The 19,539-nt window shown below is 36.0% G+C and overlaps 3 protein-coding genes across 5 annotated transcripts; 1 reads left to right on the forward strand and 2 right to left on the reverse strand.

Moving 5' to 3' along the window:
* Positions 1–1,308: 1,308 nt before the first annotated feature.
* On the forward strand, positions 1,309–5,661 carry LOC144566456 (cyclin-dependent kinase C-2-like). 3 transcript variants are annotated; one of them, XM_078316481.1, is made up of 14 exons: positions 1,383–1,450; positions 1,557–1,853; positions 1,931–2,080; positions 2,266–2,347; positions 2,436–2,526; positions 3,077–3,106; positions 3,199–3,311; positions 3,406–3,478; positions 3,586–3,706; positions 3,806–3,923; positions 4,077–4,216; positions 4,303–4,360; positions 4,836–4,906; positions 4,999–5,661. In XM_078316481.1, the coding sequence occupies exons 3-14, from the start codon at positions 2,076–2,078 to the stop codon at positions 5,552–5,554; spliced, it is 1,458 nt and encodes a 485-aa protein (XP_078172607.1). In that variant the 5' UTR covers positions 1,383–1,450; positions 1,557–1,853; positions 1,931–2,075; the 3' UTR covers positions 5,555–5,661. The 3 variants fall into 3 exon arrangements, with proteins under 3 accessions (XP_078172605.1, XP_078172607.1, XP_078172606.1); XM_078316479.1 differs by lacking the exon at positions 1,931–2,080 and having other exon boundaries at positions 1,309–1,450; positions 1,557–1,694; XM_078316480.1 differs by lacking the exon at positions 1,383–1,450 and having other exon boundaries at positions 1,557–1,694.
* A 2,024-nt stretch (positions 5,662–7,685) lies between these two features.
* Positions 7,686–13,181, reverse strand: LOC144566452 (Ribonuclease II/R family protein). The gene is made up of 7 exons (XM_078316471.1): positions 12,847–13,181; positions 12,253–12,596; positions 12,101–12,154; positions 11,931–11,999; positions 9,213–11,333; positions 8,710–8,781; positions 7,686–8,589 (listed from the first exon to the last, which is right to left on the reverse strand). Exons 1-7 carry the CDS (start codon positions 12,965–12,967, stop codon positions 8,254–8,256), a joined length of 3,117 nt encoding a protein of 1,038 aa, XP_078172597.1. The 5' UTR covers positions 12,968–13,181; the 3' UTR covers positions 7,686–8,253.
* A 2,026-nt stretch (positions 13,182–15,207) lies between these two features.
* LOC144566458 (uncharacterized protein At1g03900-like) lies at positions 15,208–17,063 on the reverse strand. The gene is made up of 3 exons (XM_078316483.1): positions 16,494–17,063; positions 15,832–16,149; positions 15,208–15,512 (listed from the first exon to the last, which is right to left on the reverse strand). The coding sequence occupies exons 1-3, from the start codon at positions 16,992–16,994 to the stop codon at positions 15,441–15,443; spliced, it is 891 nt and encodes a 296-aa protein (XP_078172609.1). The 5' UTR covers positions 16,995–17,063; the 3' UTR covers positions 15,208–15,440.
* Between the last annotated feature and the right edge of the window lie 2,476 nt (positions 17,064–19,539).

Raw genomic sequence — 19,539 nt, forward strand, 5'->3', positions numbered from 1 at the left:
CTATCATTTTATGGTTCTCTTAAATACGTAAAAAATATTAAATAAAATTTAAAACAGTAAAATTTAGTGTTTTGTAATATTTTTTACAAAATAGAATTCAATTTGAGCTATTTTAATACATTGTCTGACACTGTGTATTAAAATTCAGTATATACGTATTTTAGTTGCAAAATAGAAATTATCTGTTCGGTGAAATATTTGGTTCCGTACAATCTAATATGGATCTGAAATTGGATATAATCCGAAATTCTATTCTAAATCCTTATTCGGGCTTTCACCTAGGGTTTGTTTGGATGAGATAAAAAATAGTATTAATTCAAATTAATTAGCAATTATTCTCAACTACTATCCTATGTTTGAATGTGTTTGAGTTAGCAAAAAGAGACTATTTTTTGTTTGTCTTTTATAGATCAACATATTAATCTACTAATTCAGTCAAAAATTAAGTTAATTACTATCTCAAATTTAAATTAAGTCTTCATTCAAACGCACCCCTAGTAATTTGGTTTTTGTATTTGTCCCCAAAACCCCTAACTCTGCTTAATTTTATAGGCTCCTGGCCGATATGCTTTTGTTTTAATTTGACGACGTGGGACTAAAATACATTGATTATATATTTTTACCAGACGGTTTCTTTCCTTCTTCAATACATTCATTATTTTATTAATAAATGATAGCGGGCCTGAGAATTGTGGACCGATGGATTCTCCCTTGACCCCTTCCTTCCTACAATCCTACCACGTCGTTATGTATTAATTATTTACAATTTCATTAACACTCCTACTTGCTACTAATTGAGCAATTTCTCTTATGTTAATTCTGATTTTTGTGATTTGCGTGTGGGTGCTAGTGCTAAAACCCTTCTTATTCCTTATCAGAAAATGAGTAATTAATTCATTCATCAGTACGTATTTAATTCGTCAGCTAAGCTAATTAATTAAGAAAAAAATTTAGATATATACCACATATATAAGTCCGCAAATATAGTATATATGCAGTATGCGGTGATTTCACATACCGAAATTGCATTTAAAAAAATTAATCTGGCATGCTAATTAATACTAATATTAATACTTCCTAAATTAGAAAAGCAATATTTGATCGACCACCTCATACTGCATAAAAAGTTAAAAACATTGGTCTGACATGCTAATTAATACTAATTTTAATACTTCCTAAAATAGAAAAGCAGTATTAATTTTAATACTTCCTAAAATAGAAAAGCAATATCTGATCCAGTTCCTTCGATCTATATCGGACGGGTGTACTCAAAGGTAGCAGGCTGCAGGACTCAGGCGTTATATATATAGAAGGTAGGGACCGCCTCTTAAAACCTCTCTAATCGACTCGGCCGTATCTTCCCATCAAGACGCCTCTTGTGTTTCCCTCCTACTTTCCTCTCCCGGTCTAAGTTGCTCGGAGCCTCCGATTGAATCCATCGCTCTCTCTGGTAATTTTTTTTATTTCGCAATTCTTCGTATTGGACATCTCTTTTGTGTGTCACCTTTCCTTCGGTTAACCCTAATTGACGGATCTTTTTTCGGTTTAATGGATAGGTTTTCCAATTTTGTCGTCTGAGATCAGATGGCTGTTGCGGGTCCAGGGCAGCTGAATCTCGACGAGGTCCCGGCATGGGGATCTCGTAGCGTTGATTGCTTTGAGAAACTGGAACAGATTGGTGAAGGCACTTACGGGTTTGTCTACTGGTTAACTTTTCCTAGGATTCCTTGCTTGCTTGATTTGATTTTCTACTTGTTTGTTTGGTTTTAAGATTCCTTTTTTTATGAGAAATTAAACTTTAGGAGGTATTATCCTGATTGATTGTGCAATTGCACAGAACTTGTGGGGAAAAAGTAAGTAAAACCCTGTTATCCCCTTAAATTAAGCTAAGTTTTAGATTTAATCGGCTAACGGTACTCCTCTGATCCAGAGAACTCTGTTGGAAAAAGGCTATTTGGTTGCTTAACTGTTAACTGGAGAATTTGGTCTCGGACTTGTCTAACAAGATGTAATTTGTCTTTGTTTCGGTTACGCTAATGAACAGTATTGACATATCACATGTGGATCAGATCTAGATGAGGTGCTTTTTTTATTAAGCAATGGGTATTTGTATTTGTCTTTCCATCTTATAATGTTACTTGTTAAAAAGTTGCTCAACTAGTTTTAAAGTATATGAGATGAGGCTTTTCATTGGTGAATAAATGTTTGATTAGTCTTCCATCATAGAAGTTTTTAAAGTATTGAGTTGCTGGCTTTTGCATGCAGACAAGTCTATATGGCGAAGGAGACGAGAACTGGAGAAATAGTAGCACTAAAGAAAATTAGAATGGATAATGAAAGAGAAGGAGTATGCACATCTTTCTTTGTTTCATGCTTATCTTCTCTCAGCAAACCCTTTTTAGGAATTGAATTATCAGATTTTGAATTATTTGTAGTTTCCAATAACTGCAATTCGTGAAATCAAGATTCTGAAGAAGCTGCATCATCAAAATGTTATTCAGCTGAAAGAGATTGTCACTTCTCCAGGTTTCCATCACATCTCTTGAATTATTCCTTTTTGTCTGCTGGTTGTTGATTAATTATCCTTCAATTTATGAAAAGAAAAGTTATTTGGAACGGGAACCGAGATGAGAATTTTCTAAAAATGAAAAGTTCGTGGAAATTGTTTGCGAACCTCATAAGTGTCTGTGAATGCATGTGTGGTGGGTTCACAGACAATGGATTGAACTTCCTAGTTTTTATAATATGCAACTTTGATTCCACTTTTCTTATTTCTCGTTTTCGTTAAAAAGTGACCAATTTCGGTCTCTGAAATACCATGATGATTCAAGAGGTCTGAATTTAATGATGTGTATACTAGTATGGAGTTTTTACTGATTCTTGATCGGCCAGAATTCAAGGATTTCTACCCATGCAAACATAGAAAGGTTTACCCATGAAAGAATCGGTCATAGTTTTTTTATTATCTGAGACTAAAATGTATCGTCTTTAATCAGGTGTATCATTGATCTTTAACTTTATATTTTCAAACTTCCTTTGATTAATGTCTTATTTTTGTGTTCCCGAATTTCTTCAGGTCCAGAAAAGGATGAACAAGGCAGACCGGGTAATATATCCCATAATAAAGTTAAAAATCTATAGTCTTGTTTTGATATTGTGAACTCATCATGACTCGCTTGTATTTACTTGAACTACCAGCTGATGGCAACAAATACAAAGGGAACATCTATATGGTTTTTGAATACATGGATCATGACCTTACTGGCTTGTCAGATAGGCCTGGGATGCGATTCTCCATTCCTCAGATTAAGGTGACAAAACCGAACTCCTTTTTGCCTCTTCAAAACAATCCCTGCGAATGTTGTATCTTTTTTCTTTTGTCTTAACAACTACTTAATTTTCCAGTGTTACATGAGGCAACTTCTAACTGGTCTTCATTATTGCCATGTCAACCAAGTGCTCCATCGTGATATTAAAGGTTCGAATCATGTTGATTTCTCTTGTCAGTTTAATATTTCCTCTATCCTTGTTTCTTTGTATGCAAATTTGTTTGTTGCATGTTAACTTTCAATTTTTTTTGAGCAGGGTCTAATCTTCTTATTGACAACGAGGGGAATTTGAAACTGGCCGATTTTGGCCTGGCAAGGTCATTCTCTGGTGATCAAAATGCAAACCTCACGAATCGTGTGATCACTCTTTGGTACAGGTAATCTTCTCCCACTTCAAGATTTTGATCTTGGTACTTTAATTTGCTCTTATTATTAGCGCATCTGGCACTATATAATTATCGTCTGTTATTTTATAGACCTCCGGAGCTGCTTCTTGGAAGCACTAAGTATGGACCTCAAGTTGACATGTGGTCAGTTGGTTGTATTTTTGCTGAATTACTCCATGGAAAGCCTATTTTGCCTGGAAAGAATGAGGTAAATTTTTTTCTATATCATTCTTTTGTGCATCTTGTTAACTACTGATAATGTCACAGTTCTCGCCCTTTTTTACTGAAATTATGAAGACTACTTGGAAAAAGAAACTGGAGTTTAAGCAGTAACAATACAAGTTTTGTTCCATGCATGTAGCCGGAGCAGCTGAGCAAGATATTTGAGTTGTGTGGGACCCCCGATGAGAGCAATTGGCCAGGTGTGACTAAAATGCCCTGGTACAACAATTTCAAGCCGGCACGTCCCATGAAAAGACGAATCAAAGAGGTTTTTAAGCAGTAAGTAACCGTAAATTTGTGGGTTCATCTTGCATGGTTTTTGTTATTTTTTGCATGGAACTTTCATCTTCTTTCTTGTTTGGCAGTTTTGACCATTTTGCACTGGACCTGCTAGAGAAGATGCTGGCCCTTGATCCTGAAAATGTAAGTAAACCTTAATAATTTTTCTTTTTTTCTTTTTAAGACAGTGATACATCTCTTTACTTCTATACTAGAAATATATTACATTTTCTCTTTGGATTACCTTCTTGCTCTTGGCATTTGTCCCTACTCCCTAGTGTTTGCATGTTCAAGAGTTCCATCTTAGTAAACAAGGATTGAGATTTGTACCAAGTACAAAGTTTTATGTCATCCAAGATATTACATGAATTGTCTGAGTCCAGGAAATGCTTGTTGCAGTTTACTTTGTCATGTTGGATATATTTTTACATTGGAAGTAATGGATATATTTTGTCGATAAAAAAATAGTTTATTTTCAGGACCAAAAGTTGCAATGTTTGATATGCATTATAATTTAGGGAGGGTTCGTAATTTTATTATGTAAGTTTTGAATTATATTTGTCGGTCCTGCTACGACTGATTGACTAGAGTTTTGTTTATTCCAATTGTTTTATAACAGAGAATCTGTGCAAAAGATGCGCTTGATGCAGAGTACTTTTGGACTGATCCACTACCTTGCGACCCTAAAAGGTTAGAATTAGCATCTGTTATGCCTTGTGTATTTCTAGAAAAGAAACAAAAGAAGAGAGAATTCCTTACATATTTGCCCTCTAATACTGTAGCCTTCCGAAGTATGAATCATCACACGAATTTCAGACGAAGAAAAAGCGTCAGCAGCAGAGGCAGCAAGAGGAGGCAGCTAAACGGCAAAAGCTGAGCCACCCACCTCCTCACACCCGCTTGCCCCCTATCCAGCAGTCGGGCCAGCCACACCCTCCGATGAGGCCCGGCCTGAATCAGCCCATGCATGGGTCCCAACCTCCAATGGCTGCTGGTGGGCCAAGCCACCACTACGGTAAGCCTCGTGGTCCCTCCAGTGGTCCCAGCCGATATCCACAGGGTGCGAATGCCAGTGGTAGTTATAACCCTAATCGAGGAGGCCAAGGAGGAAGTTACGGCAATGCCCCATATCCTTCTCAAAGCCGCGGAGCTCCGCCTTATGGCAGTGGTGGTATGTCAGGCACTGGTGGACCTAGAGGTAGCAGTAGCGGTGCTGGCGGCTATGGTGGTAGCGGTCCTAACTATCCACAAGGTGGTCCGTATGGAGCTTCAGGACCTGGCCGTGGACCCAATAACATGAGAAATCAGCAGCAGCAACAATACGGCGGCTGGCAGTAGTAGAGTGTTAGCATTAATATTGTTTTTAAGGACATTTTTCTGGAACAAAAAGAACCAAGCATATATGCAGAATGCAAGAAATAATTATTATCTATTTTTCTGCTTTTTATCTATGGTCTTGGGCAGTTATCTGTTAGTTTTTGTGTGTGTTAATAGTTATTACTTAGCTTTGTCAAACTGGGTCTGGATCCCTTCAAGTAAGAATCCGTATCCTATTGCAGAGGATCACCCTCACTTTACGGTACGGTATGAGATTAAATTTCAACCAGTTTGGTAGTTGGGCCGCTATTGCGGCAGTATTATTGGGCTTTGAGATTTGTGCCAAGTTAAAAAGAACGTTTCAGATATAGTAATTGTAAAAGATTCCCTTATCAGGTATTGGAGAGGATGTGAATTCCTCAAGTAAACCAAATTATGAGTTTAGATCAGGCCGTCTAATTAGAATCTGGGCCAATTCGATCTGGGTGAAATGCAAGGGTTTTATTCGAACAGTCCGGATTCAAAGAGTTACTTTAGGGGATTTGAATTCGAACTAACAAGCACCTGACAATAGCTACAGAACGATAGACTAAGCTATGTTGCTGTCTCGGGCTCTCGGCGCAAATAGAAATTACATAATTTCTATAGTTATTTGAAGCTTAACCGAAAAATATGTCGACGTAATATGTACACTATGCTGTGCAGCTGAACAAAGTTGCTAAACACTAGTCTTTTTCTTTTGATTGGAGTCTACATCCTTGGCTTGACATAAAATTTGATCCAATCTGGACACTAGAAACTTTCTAGACTTCAGATAATTCTATACAAGACAAATGTCACTAGTGATTCGATAAAGGGTTAATTTCTTATTTACCTTTCAAAACTTTTTAATTTTTCTATTTACCCTTACACTCTTTATTATATCTAATATACCTTTCAGCTCTATTAATATTTTTCTATAGATAAGTATTGTCAGACTTTTCATTTACCCATTGTACCCTTTTAGATCGAATTTACCGAGCGAAGCCTTCTGCTTCCCACAACTCAAAAAAAGCGAATGAATTGATGTGAAAACGTTACTCACCCCGCAAGTGAATGAATGAATGAATGAGCTTAGCTGGAATTTACGATAAGCTTCTCCAGTTTAATTGCTTTGTTGGATTAAATAATTTGAAACCCAGGAACCATTACCCTTTAAATTAAGAAACAGCTTCTACAACAATAATCTCACTTTACTGACCATAATAAGCTCCTCATATCAAATAGAGGTCTGATTTAAACAACCAGATACAACATCACATTTGACATCTAAGCCAAGGAAGATACAACTATGAAGTATATCAGCAGATGTTATAATCATACAAAGAGACGAGTAACAGGGATATTAGAGCGAAATACAAAGAGACGAGTAACAGGGATATTAGAGCGAAACATTGAACAAAGGTTATCAGAGTAACAAGGATCTGATTGCAAAACAGTGAGTCAGGAAGCTGAATTGTACCTTGATATTCATTGGCTTCTATCAGGTTTTATCCATTGCCACAGCCATTTAGCCAATAATGCTTGGTTAAAAGCTGATATGTTAGTGACCCCAGACCACCCACCTATATTGGAATTAGCTATTTTATCTTGATCTCTTTTATATTTGATAAATGAAGAAAACGTACACTGAGTCAAACATAGTTGGAATTATCGGTATCGATACCGATACGGAATCAAGATATCGAATGTATCGGTATCAAGATATCGAATCAGAATCGGCTCAGGATCGGGATTTTTTTTTTCTTCTTTTTTTCTATGATTTGCTACATGAGGATCGACTCGGGATCGGATCAGGGTAGACCGATACCGATCCATATCGGCCAATATTTACTACTATGGAGTCAAATAAATGGGTCGCAACAGAGAGAGAAAAAAGGCTCAACTCCTTAACAGAGAAGGATATTTTTGTCTTATATTATTTTAACTAGAGAATTAACTATAGTTATTTTCAAAATTAGTTTAATGGGTAAAAAGGAAAGAGATTGAAGAGTTAAGGGGCAAATTAGAGATATTTAAGTGTTGAAGGGTAAGAAATTAAAGAACTCTGCGTAATGAAAAATAAACCCGATAAAGGGCAGTCAAACAGATAAATTGTTATCATATAAAATATGAAGGTAACAGAACATTACGGCTGTGATTACAATAATGTTCTGAATACAAAACAACAAATTGTCATGACATCATAAAGAACGAGTGCTTCTCTTCATGACATATAGGCTACAAACATCTTTTAGGTACTAAAAATGTAGAAAAAAAAATAACTAAAAATTAAAAGTACGAGATTCCAGCCCACCAATCAAAAAAAGGTGGTAACCTCAGTTTAACCCCGTTGCGTTTTCCCAACTAAGATAATGCCCAAATACGAACCACATCAAACAAATCCTTGGTATGTGAGCAGCTTTGCAACAAAAAAACACAAAGCTACTCAGCTCCAGACTGCCCTCTAAAGCACCTATTGAAAGAACAGCAGCCACTGACTATACAAAAACCTATTATCTACATTCACATTCACTCCATTCACTCCATTCACTCCATTCACTCCGTCAACTCTCTAGCTCACTTCTTTTTTTTCTCATTTTTTTTTTGTTTCAATTTAGCTAAATATCATCCAAAAAAAAAAAAAAAATCAGCTGCCACAGGTGAAATGATTTCCACATAACTACTAACAGCACCTCCATTTAGCAAAAGTAGGAGGATGCATACAACCTTACCCCTATGTCAACTGGGCCATCATTGCCACCTACTGCATGTAGAGCAACTTGCACTGATGAGAGATGGTGAAGAACCAGAGGAAAAGCAGCTGGACACAGCTCAGAGCTGGTGACTTCCATCACTTCTGATTCCTCTGACGGGTTCTCCATCAGCGCGACATCTTCAATCGGCCTATATCTGTAAGAAGTTCCTTTTTTCTGATTGGGATTCTTTCTGTATAAATCTAAAACTAAAGTTGCCGTACATTCTAGCCAATCAGCTGCTAGTCCTTCTACTTCATCATAATATATTCGCTTCTCACACTACAATCCATTAAACAATGTGTACTGTTAGTCCCAATATAAACTTTTGTAAAACTAATTATCTCTATGAGTTGCATCAAGTTTAACCAAAATGGAGAATAAAACAGAAGGGTTTCTTACCGCAAGCTTTTGGACATAAACAGACATAAATTTTGGCCCGAGTCCCATTACTCTAGCTTCAGAAATCAGAACCTGCATTAGGGAGTAAAATAAAGAGAAAATGTTATTATTACCAACAAATGAAATCCAAATTCATAGGTATGATCCTTTTTGATAGAGGTAAATAATCCTTTTTCAGCACAAGAATGGATTGACAACTATGACATAATATTTGAAGAATACAAAGACTAGAATCCTGTCAACAAATATAGAAGCAGGTTACCAGCAATTTTCCATAACAGGTCTCCTACTTACTAGGTGCAAGTATAAAAAGAAAAATCTCCCGACCAATAATATATTAGGAAACTTATCACACCAACCCAGAAACAAAATAAAACACGTTTTTAGAGTATGACTAAAAAAAATGCACAAGCACACTCTCTAAATAAGGACGGCAAACTTGACAGAATTAACAGAAAATCCTTATTAACGTATAAGAAATAAAAAAGAAACAAAAAGAGCACCTGTTTATGCTTTAAGAGGGCCCACAGGTAGACCTTTCGTCCTGCATCCTCTGCATGGCAGGAAGCCAACTTTCTCTCATTGAAATACTCAGCTAACTCACCAAGCACCTCTACACCTGGAACCCTAGATTTGATGGCAGCTCCTAACAAAGCATCTTTCCCCTCTTTTGACTCAGCCATCTCCCTGTCAAAATTCAGTCCAGTAAAGCACCTCACCTCAGAAGTACTATTTCCAAAAGTACCCTCCCTCCTTTTCAGACAAACCTCAGCATCCATAACTGCCAACAATGTTCTATGAACTATTATATCAGGATACCTCCTAATGGGCGATGTGAAGTGAGTATAGAAAGGTAATGAAAGCGCATAATGTCCCCACTCATCCTTTTTTCCTTTAAGGTCCCCCGTGCAGAAGTACATAGCTGACTGCATTGGTTTCGATGCATAAGAAACTATGATGTTAAACAAAAAAGGGTCGTCTTTCAACTTCTCCCTGATTTTAGAGAGAGAAAGGTGGAGTTGGCCTGACGAAGATGCATCCAGCTCGATGCCAAGTCTACCACAAAAAACCTCAAATTCTTTAAGTCTCCTCAAGTTTGGCTGTGGATGGCGACGCAATAGCGCACAGTCAGGAAAAGCACTTGCAATCACCTCGGCAACCGACCTATTTGCTAGTAACATAAACTCTTCAACTAGCAAACAAGCCTCAATTCTCTCATCCGATCTATAGCTGTCACACGGTAGACCACCTTCATCAAACAAAAAAGCAAGTTTTGAATTGCCGAGGCTAAGAGCTCCATCTCTAAACCTAATCTCGTTCAGCTTCTGTGACAAATTATAGATGCTTTTAAGGGACTTGACCACATCCTTCCATTGATATTTTCCATAGACTTGTGGAATAGTGCTACCATTCAGGTAGGGGATGAAACCCGTATCAATCACATCTTGCACAAGGTCATATGAGAGCTTACAACAAGAAAAAATGACCGACCGGCCGATCCAACGGTCCAAAATATTGCCGCTAGAATCAACATCCCAGATGACTGACATCGTTAGCCGGTCTAACCCAGGTGAAAGCGTAGCACAACCTTGTGACAACTCCTCCGGCAACATGGACAGCTTATGCTGTACCATGTACACACTTGTGGACCTTACTTGCGCCTCCTTATCCAGTGATGAGTTGGGCCGTACAAAATAAGACACATCAGCAATATGCACCCCGATACGAAACACTCCATCAGATACCATCTCAATAGACAATGCATCATCAAGTTCAATAGCAGATGCAGGATCTATAGTGAATGCGAGAACATTTCTAAGATCCCTCCTAGCAGTTACCTCCTCTTCTGGAATCGCCCATGACGGGCCAGGTACACAAGAGCGTGAATCCAGTGAGAACTTGGCAGTGTCAATCGCATGCTCGAATAAAATGGCAGCGATTTGCGTCTCTATCTCACACCCAGGACCTAACACATCCACCACTTGCGCCACAGGAAACAAGCTTTCTTCGTCCCATTCATCAATCCTCGCGGCAATTAATTCCTTCTTTATGGTTACATCTCCTTTTTCAACCCTTTCTCTAACCACATCTGGTAAGTTGTCGATGTTAACAGCCATCTTAGGTAACCTAGGATCATTTGGTACAAGATGAATAGCTGATATGGTATCATTTTTGTTCTTCCTCATGCCTAGTTTGAAGTCAGTCCCTTTTCCATTGAATTCTATTTCAGGAAGCAATGGTGTGGGGACAATAAACCCTACCACCGCCTCACGCCGAGGTGACCTCTTTATGATAGACACAACTCGACCAGTCGGTCTTTTGGCAGGGTTAGAGGTAATCACGGCCTTGATCCTCTCCAAAGCCCTTTCGTAATCTGTCTTTTCCACTGTCTCCATTTGATCTGAGGTGTAGGGAGTTCTTATATCATGCCCATTTTCAGTACTTGGGTTAGTGCTAGTAGAGCAACCCTTGTTGTTTAGTTGAAGCACTCCGGTGATGGGAGTTACTTTAGAGTTAGAGCTAGGGCTATCTTCTAGGCCTTGGTTTGAAGGTGAATTTGCTCCTTTCATTTTGGTCCAGCTGGTCACTGGATCCAGTCTTATAGCCACAGTATCGCCTTCGATCTGACAAGGTATAAAAGAATGTCAAAAACAAAAAAAGGAAACGAATTCAATACAAAAAAAAAATCAGTACACTATTTAAATGTGAAATCACTTGGTCTTTTTTCAGTACTTCACCATTTTTCGAATTACTAATCGCACTTCTATTGGTCATCTTTAAATCACAAGTTCGATGAGACTATTACAAAGAAGTGAAAATTGAACAGAAAAAACTAAAAAATCATGACCAAGAAGTATATCGCCTTTTTCTATATAAATAGGGGTGCAAACAGATCGGATAGTGGTCGAACCATATCCGTATCCGCTTTTATTTTTTGGATACAGATCGGATATTAGACGGATATGGATACGGATCGGATATCTGTAGATATATACATAATTTTTTTCATAATATATGTTAAACCATATGGTATATATGTACTATTTGGATACGGATAATTAAAATTTAAACCATATCCATATTTGTATCCGTATCCGCACGGATATTCGGATATCCGTATCTAATTTTTGGATATTTGCACCCCTAATATAAAGCTAACAAGAAATAAACACAATACTTGAGCAAAATATAGATCATATGTATAGAGAATCTCATCATACCGCTCTATTTTGGGCTACGATCCCATTAACCATAACATCAACTTGTAAACCGTCCACAGTGCAGTATGCCTGCATTTCCATATCCCAATTTAAGAAAAAAAAAATTGAAATTAAGAAAAGTAAAGAATCACAATTTGAAAATAAGGAGAGAGTTCAGATAGCTTAGTTACCTCTACACGATTATGAGCATTCACACGGAACTTTGCTCTAAAAGCACTTCCTCTCTGAAAAAAAAAAGAAATAAATTTATATAATCTTCCCAGTTGAAGTCAACAACTGAATAGATTAACACATTTCCAAAGAGATTTTAAGATTTCAATACCATGATTGCATCTTCTACGGCATGATCAAGCCAGTAGGGATCAAACCACTTCCTCCTTTCTTCCTTTGAAGCAACAGGAAACTCGTGGGATTTTACTGGTGTAAAATAAGAAGTGGACGGCACAGGGCAAGATTGGGAAATCTGCGAAACCTCTTCTTGCACCTCACTCGAACCGGCATGATCTTCAAAAATGTGTATCGGAGGAAGAGAGCTGAATGTAGCTTCAAGCAGCTTTAAAGGTGTAGGAGTAACGTACAAGGGGTGAGCACCAAGGACCCCACTGCCATTTTCTAATAACTCTGGAGGTGGGCCGCATATTGAATTCATCGGATTACTCAAAGCTCCTGTATAAATTGGAAAAGAAAAAAAAAATTAGGGAATAGTATGAGTCAGAATGCAATATATCAATTCGAAACCGAGTGAAAACATTTAGCAGTGCACCGAAAAATAAGCTATTACAAGGACCAACTTAAGAAAATAATAAGACCAGAACAGTGATTGTAATCACTAGTAGAGAAAATATTGTACGTATTTGCTAAATTGTCCTAAATTGATTTTAGAAACAATATAATTTTAAAAGTTTCTTCATGTTACCTTCAGGACTAGTATTCTTCTTGGGCCCCCGATTTCGGCGCCGCCTCTTCTTGTCCTTGTCAGCCTCCTCCCCCGCCGCTATGGCCACTGCGGTCGCGCCGTTATCACCGATCGATCTCATGTTCTAATAACAGAAGAAAAGAGGCGAAACCCTAGATCTAAACTCAGCGCCTTCTGATAAAGGAAAAAAATAATTATCAGAAGGCGTAGATACGGGACAGAGAATGAATGAAGAAGGGTTTGAAGAAGAAGAAGAATAAGAAGAGGATGCTTGGGGAAGACAGAGAGACAACGTGTTGCTTGTGGGCAAGTCTAGGGAAGAAGAGAGGGAGATCACTTTATCTGCGTTTCGGATGAAATGGAGAGATCGGCAACCTTGCTAAAACCGTCTGAACAATATCGGATGAACAGTGGATAATCAAATTGAGAGACAAGTTGGATTATAAAAGAATAGTGGAAGTAGTGGTAGGGGTTTTTAGTCGCGGGAAAAGGACTTGCGTGATTGGTCGGCGGGACATTTGGCACCGACTTCTCTTTACTTTTATCCTGACTTTCGTTTATGCATTATTTTTTCTTTTGTTATGACTTTCTCAATTTCTCTGTTTTGCGTCATGTAATTAGAAAATATGTCAACCAATCCAATGGCAAAATTAATATATTTTTTATCATTTGGATCTTAATATAATCTGACTTGACTCAATTTCCTTTTTGCACTTTTCATGGCATTCGAATAATTTGATGTTAATCATGTAACGTAGAAAATGATAATGGATGTCAAAATGTAAAATCATATCCAAAATTAATACGAAACAGGTAATTCACAAATATTAATTCGAATTTGGATACAAGATAATTGAGTTACATCAATTTTAAAATATAAATACTAATTAAAAAAATTCAAATATGCAAACGAATAAATAATTTATATTAAATTATAGTTTAAGTATTTAAATGTATAATTTAAGTTAATAATTTGTTAAAAAAAAAAACAATAACGACCATTTAAAAATATAAAATTAATTGTATTGAAATACACTTTGGATGACAGGCTCATCTATTGGAATAAAGGACCGCTAGTAGAGGAAGCAAAAGCCCACTAGGATGGAAAGTCTGAAATCCGAATATCTAAGTTAGTTTAGTCTCACAACATCAACATGTATACTAAACTAAACCAACAACGTCAACATATAAGATGCTCGGGTATCGTTTGTAGAAAGCGCAGATAGGAGAGAGTGAATAGAGTAGCGACATTGAGAAAGAGGAGGTAGCACAATTGGCTAGGAAAATGTCCTATAATTGTTATACCCAAAGGTCGAGAGTTTGATTCCCCCTCACGAACATTAGTAGCTACTACCAAGTTTTCAAAAAAAAAAAAAAAGAATAGAGTAGCGACAACAAATTCTTGGTATCCGGATATTATCGGATATCCACTTCGTTTTCGCAAATGCATAATTATCCGGACCCATATTTGGGAAGCCAATCTGTTCCTTTTCTTGAGAAAAGGAGGACCATCCTATTCTTCAATCCGAACTGTTCAAAATCGATCAAACAGTTTCAATTATATTTGATTTGTTTTAATAAATTATATTGATATAAAAGAAAAATGTAATTGAAATCATTTGATCGATTTTGAACGGTTCAAATTAGAGAATAGGAGGGTCCTTCTTTTCTCAAGAAAATGAGCATAGTTCATTCCCCATATTTGGATCTCTTTCTTAATATTTGAAAATTATTTAGATATGTATTCAAAAATTATCCGCTCCGCTTTAAACAGATACAGAGTGAATTTGAATCGGATAATCCATATCCATTTACACCTTAGATAAACCCCGTTTGCGATATTGAACAAATTGTCTGACCTCCAAACAAATGCACCAAATTTCTGCAAATATAAGATTCACGTATTTATCCTTTTTTTTTCTTTTATTAAAAGGTTCATCTACCTATTTTTGAGAATATTGAGTATGTACATCGTAGTGGATCCGCATCCTCCCAGGTAACGTAATACATTACCTTAACTTTACGGTTTGAAATTAAACCTGAGCCGATTTGGGATTTGGACTAGCACAGGAACAGTATTATTGGACTTTGAGATTCGTACCATGTTAAAAGAACAGTCAGGATCCACTAATTGTAAAAGATTCTCTTTTCAGGTCATGGAGAGGAAGTGAATTCCCTCGTGGTACTGTACCATGTATTTATCTAAAATGGATAACTGGAAGTGAGCCAGATTCAATATGTTTATATCACATGAATCATACAACCTCTGAATGGGAAAATGACACATCCCAAAAATAGTCGAGATAGCACCCAATCAGTTATAAATTTCATGAGCACAGAAGCTAAAGCAAATCCAACAGCTTCAACACAACTACACAAAATTTCTCATTCATCCAACCAAGTACATCATCTGACATTTTGGGGTTTCAGATAACACACATGCTATGAGAGAAGAGAATGAAACAGCCAAAAATAGATAAAAAGAAACGGACCAACGTGATCTCTGTGAACGTTGCCGTAATATTTCAGAAACAAAGGAATATTCAACTGCTCTGATATATCATTTTTGTTCTCATTTTTTTCAGTTTATATATTCAAAATGCAGCCCATCCAGAAGCCGAAGTCTCCTTAGGTGCTGAGCTGGTTGCTGTTGAAGGTAAACTTTTCTGCGAGTCAGAGTTAACCAAATGTAAGTCATATTCAGTAAGTGTAATTCCGTAGATAATTTGGGTAATATATGGCTTGCAAGTAGGCTTATTGCCGTATTAATTTTGTTTTGTTGTTTCTCTGTTCATTTGTGGTTTAATTAAGAAATTTTTGGGAACCGATTGATCCTCAAATTTCAAGATATAGCTAAAACAAGGAATGCCTAAAACAGGTACGTTAGCAATCAATAGTGAATTAGTGATTATAAAGTTATAATCCCCACCACATCTATGCAGAGAATAGGGATAAATTGGAAAAAGAAAAAACAAGAAATCAGACCTCAATTGATGAAAGATCAGAGAAAGGGTCGGGATTTTTGTCTCTCGAAGAGTCTTTCTGCTTTGTGGACCCGACATTCTCATGCGGCGGCGCCAGACGACTTGCCTTTTGAGATATTTTCGCAACAGCAGGATCGTTAGGTGGAGGCGGCAAAGGTGACCTCAGCTTCCCAGCCCCTCCCAATGGTGGTGCCAGGAGGCTGCCTGCCCCACCCACTGTCGCCTTTGACTTAGCATGCCCCACTCCAGAAAGCATGCCTGCGCTGGCCCCAGTGCCTGATGTTGTTGTCTTCACATTTATCCGAATGGTTTCCCCTTCCTAAATCATATGGGAATCCCAATCATTACTTGAAAAACCAAATTTATAAACATGTTGGGTAAATGTTGTGCAATGTTGGTAAGCTATAAATTACAAATTGGTCATATAACTTTTGCTTGTCCCTTCAATTCAATTAACATCTCATTTTTTGTATTCTGGTAAACAGGTAGTGGTGTACTTTAACAGGAAGTAAGTATGTGCTTTCTTATAGGAAGTATGCCAAGTATTTTTATGCTTATTATGTCTCAGCTAAAAACGAGGAAAAGGAACCAAATTCAACCGCATATTTCTTTCAGTAAGACCAAAATCAAGCATTTTTTTTTCTAATTCTATTTCAAATTTACCTTCAATCGACGGTTAACCATAGGATTTATGTCAATACGGTTCTCTTCCCCCTCCTCTCCTCCCACCTCCTCATTCTCTCTCCCCCTCCTAAGATACTTCTCATAATCTGACAACGCTACATTAAAATCAAATGCCTCATTTCTCTCATTAAACCCCAGACCGAGAAAAGCATGCTTTCCCGTGCCATCCTCGATTCTAACCACAAAATATCTAGACGAATCTAGAACAGTCTCCACAGACTGTTCTCTCTGGCCTGGATGAACGAAACAGGCAGCGAACAGTTCGCCGGAGGAAGGTTCCTCAAGGCGAATCTCGCAGCGGGTCCCACAGGAAACCACACGGAGACGGCCTGACCAGATCTTGTCAGACTGGAGCCACTCGCCGCACTTGTAGCCACCGCTATAGGCACGTGGCGGTATCTTGTAGACAGAGACCTCGCGCACCACTAGAAGCGTGTGCTCAAAGGTCTCTTCTTCTTCCTCCAGGGAAGAGCCTGACATGGTTAGTACGTAGATCTGCAGAGTGAACGAGGAGTCGAGGACTGAATCAGATCAGCAATGGGCAATGGGTTCACTATTTTACTAGTTCCGCCCTGCAGCTTTTGCTTATCTGCTAACGAGACTTACTTTTATTTTTCAAAATATTTTTTTGATTTCGATCTGATTATTCGTTTATTACACATTAATTATGAGTTAGGTGAGTAGAACTACGGATGTTCGTATGCTTATCAGGCTCTTTCTTATGTGAGCTTAATAACTTATTTTGTATTATTAATTGACAAAAAGTTTGTATATTTGCTCTTTTTATTTAACTTCTTCTTTGACAGATTAATTGTGGAGTAAAAAATTTACTTCATCTCTTACTTTATAACTAAATATGACTTAAATAATTAACTTCTTGAGAGTACTTTTGGATGGAAGCTAGAATGGCTAGAATAATTAGAATAGCGAATTTAAAAATTAATAGATGAGAATAGAGAAAAAATAGTGATTTTTAAATTAGTGCAAAAATGATGCTGTTCGGATTAGTAAAAATGTTGTTTTGATTGTTCATTTGGAATAGTGATAGTTGTAACAAAAAAAAATAGTGTTAACAAGATGCTAATTAAAATAAAATATAGGCAACTGCAGTCTCAAACGAATTATCACGACGCAGAAATGACAAGAGTGGTGTCAACTTTGTCATTCCGGGATTGTGTTGATGGAAATTCGAGAAGGAAATATTTGTTTCCTCCCTCTTCAGACTTCTAAATATTAGTTATTCCAACATGAGGAGGGTTCTAATGCCTCATGTATTTCATGTCTCATTATATCTCATATTTTATATCTTAATTTTCAAAGTCCAAATTGTCCATCTAAACCGTTCAACATGATATATACACTAAAATATGATTAGGGATGAAATTTTTTACTATTTTTTAAGATAGGTAGAAAATCATTTTTTAATGGTTCAAAAACAGTGATTTTGTACCTATCTTAAAAAATAGTAAAAAAATTCAAAAAAATATAAAATTTCATCTCCATACATATTTTAGTATAAATATTATGTTGAACTATTCAGATTAATAATTTGGACTTTGAAAACAAATATATAAAATATGAGATATGATGAGATATGAAAAAGATGAGGCATTGGAACCATCCTCTTCCAACATTTACAAAGAATAGAAAATAACAAATATTCTAACTGTTCCGAATAACAAAAATATTATTCAGATACACATTGTTATTCCGATAGCTTATATTCTCGAATAGCCTCTATCCTCGACGCATCCATGTATACCCTTTAGGGTTTACTTTTGAAGTCGTGAATATTTGAGGGATTTTTTTTTTGTATACCCTTGAAATTAAGTACTTTCCTTTCTAAAGTTTACAATATCATATTTACTATTATAAGTTAAAAAAAAATCACAAATTTACTCGATTTGTTGACTTTCCTATTAAAAGTCAATTAAAATTTATAAAGTATTTATTTTATCCTTTTTAAAAGATAAAAAATATTTAGCAAGTTTAAAATAAATATTTAGTATTTTGAATGGTCCTTTATGACACACAAGCATATAAGCCGATTTTTTTATTTATATCCAAAAAAATATATAAATTTAAAAAACTAACCAAACCTCTTGTTTATTTCGAAAACTACCCAAACCGGAAAATTTTTTTCCGGTTTCAATACCAATTTCCGGAAAAAAATACCCCTTTGAGTAAAAAGAACTACCACTTTGAGTTGGAATTCGAAATCTGTCAAAACCAGTATTTTTTTCCGATTTTTATCTAACTTTCTAGAAATAAAGTTGTTGATTTGAAGCCGGTCAAAACCGGTGAAAAAATAATTGGATTTTAGCAATGGTGATAAAATTGTCGGTTTTTAATTTTTTTACAAAACATAAAATGTTATAATATATTTATTTTTTGTGTTGAAATATTATAAATATTTATTTAATATATTTCTTTGAAAATAGATGAAATATTGTATAATTTGATTTATTAGAAATACTATAATAAATAACCCGGATCAACATTTTTCATGCAGGATTTTTCGTAGCTGTAAGAAAAATTAATATATTTTTTTGTGTGTTATTGAAAAAAAAATGCTTTGAATTTGAGTTATTGATCACGGTTTAAAAGTCACTTCTAGGTAATACAAAATATATTGTGATCCTTCTAGTACTTTTAATTTCTAAAAAGTTTTATCTATTTTAAGAATTCTTTTTGAATAACAATCGTTAAATAACTTTTGAAAAAATAGAAGGATCACAATATTTTATGTATTTACCTATAAGTCACTTTTGAACTGGAATCAATAACTCATAATCCAAGCATTTTGTTTTTCCAATAACACACAAAGAAATATATTAATTTTTCTTACAATCGTGAACAATCTGACCTGAAAAATATTGATCCGGGTTATTTATCGTAGTCTTTCCAATAAATCAAATTATATAGTATTCCATCTATTTTAAAAAAAATATTAAATATTTCTAATATTTCAAATTTTCAACACAAAAAATATAAAATTTTATGTTTTGTAAAAAAAAAAAAACAT

Source organism: Carex rostrata, chromosome 15 (assembly GCF_964058835.1).
Source record: "Carex rostrata chromosome 15, lpCarRost1.2, whole genome shotgun sequence".
NCBI classification, from domain to species: Eukaryota; Viridiplantae; Streptophyta; class Magnoliopsida; order Poales; family Cyperaceae; genus Carex; species Carex rostrata.

Bases quoted from the DNA above. Each gene is read 5' to 3' on its own strand.
- LOC144566456 (XM_078316479.1), top strand. From the start codon at position 1,585: ATGGCTGTTGCGGGTCCAGGGCAGCTGAATCTCGACGAGGTCCCGGCA. The intron at 3,924-4,076 runs GTAAATTTTTTT...CCATGCATGTAG, and splicing joins TTTTGCCTGGAAAGAATGAG to CCGGAGCAGCTGAGCAAGAT. The intron at 4,907-4,998 runs GTTAGAATTAGC...CTAATACTGTAG, and splicing joins CTACCTTGCGACCCTAAAAG to CCTTCCGAAGTATGAATCAT.
- LOC144566452 (XM_078316471.1), bottom strand. From the start codon at position 12,967: ATGAGATCGATCGGTGATAACGGCGCGACCGCAGTGGCCATAGCGGCG. The intron at 12,155-12,252 runs GTATTGAAATCT...TTTTTTTTTCAG, and splicing joins CCGTAGAAGATGCAATCATG to AGAGGAAGTGCTTTTAGAGC. The intron at 12,000-12,100 runs GTAACTAAGCTA...ATGGAAATGCAG, and splicing joins ATGCTCATAATCGTGTAGAG to GCATACTGCACTGTGGACGG.
- LOC144566458 (XM_078316483.1), bottom strand. From the start codon at position 16,994: ATGTCAGGCTCTTCCCTGGAGGAAGAAGAAGAGACCTTTGAGCACACG. The intron at 16,150-16,493 runs GTAAATTTGAAA...CATATGATTTAG, and splicing joins TGGTTAACCGTCGATTGAAG to GAAGGGGAAACCATTCGGAT. The intron at 15,513-15,831 runs GTCTGATTTCTT...TCTGACTCGCAG, and splicing joins CTGATCTTTCATCAATTGAG to AAAAGTTTACCTTCAACAGC.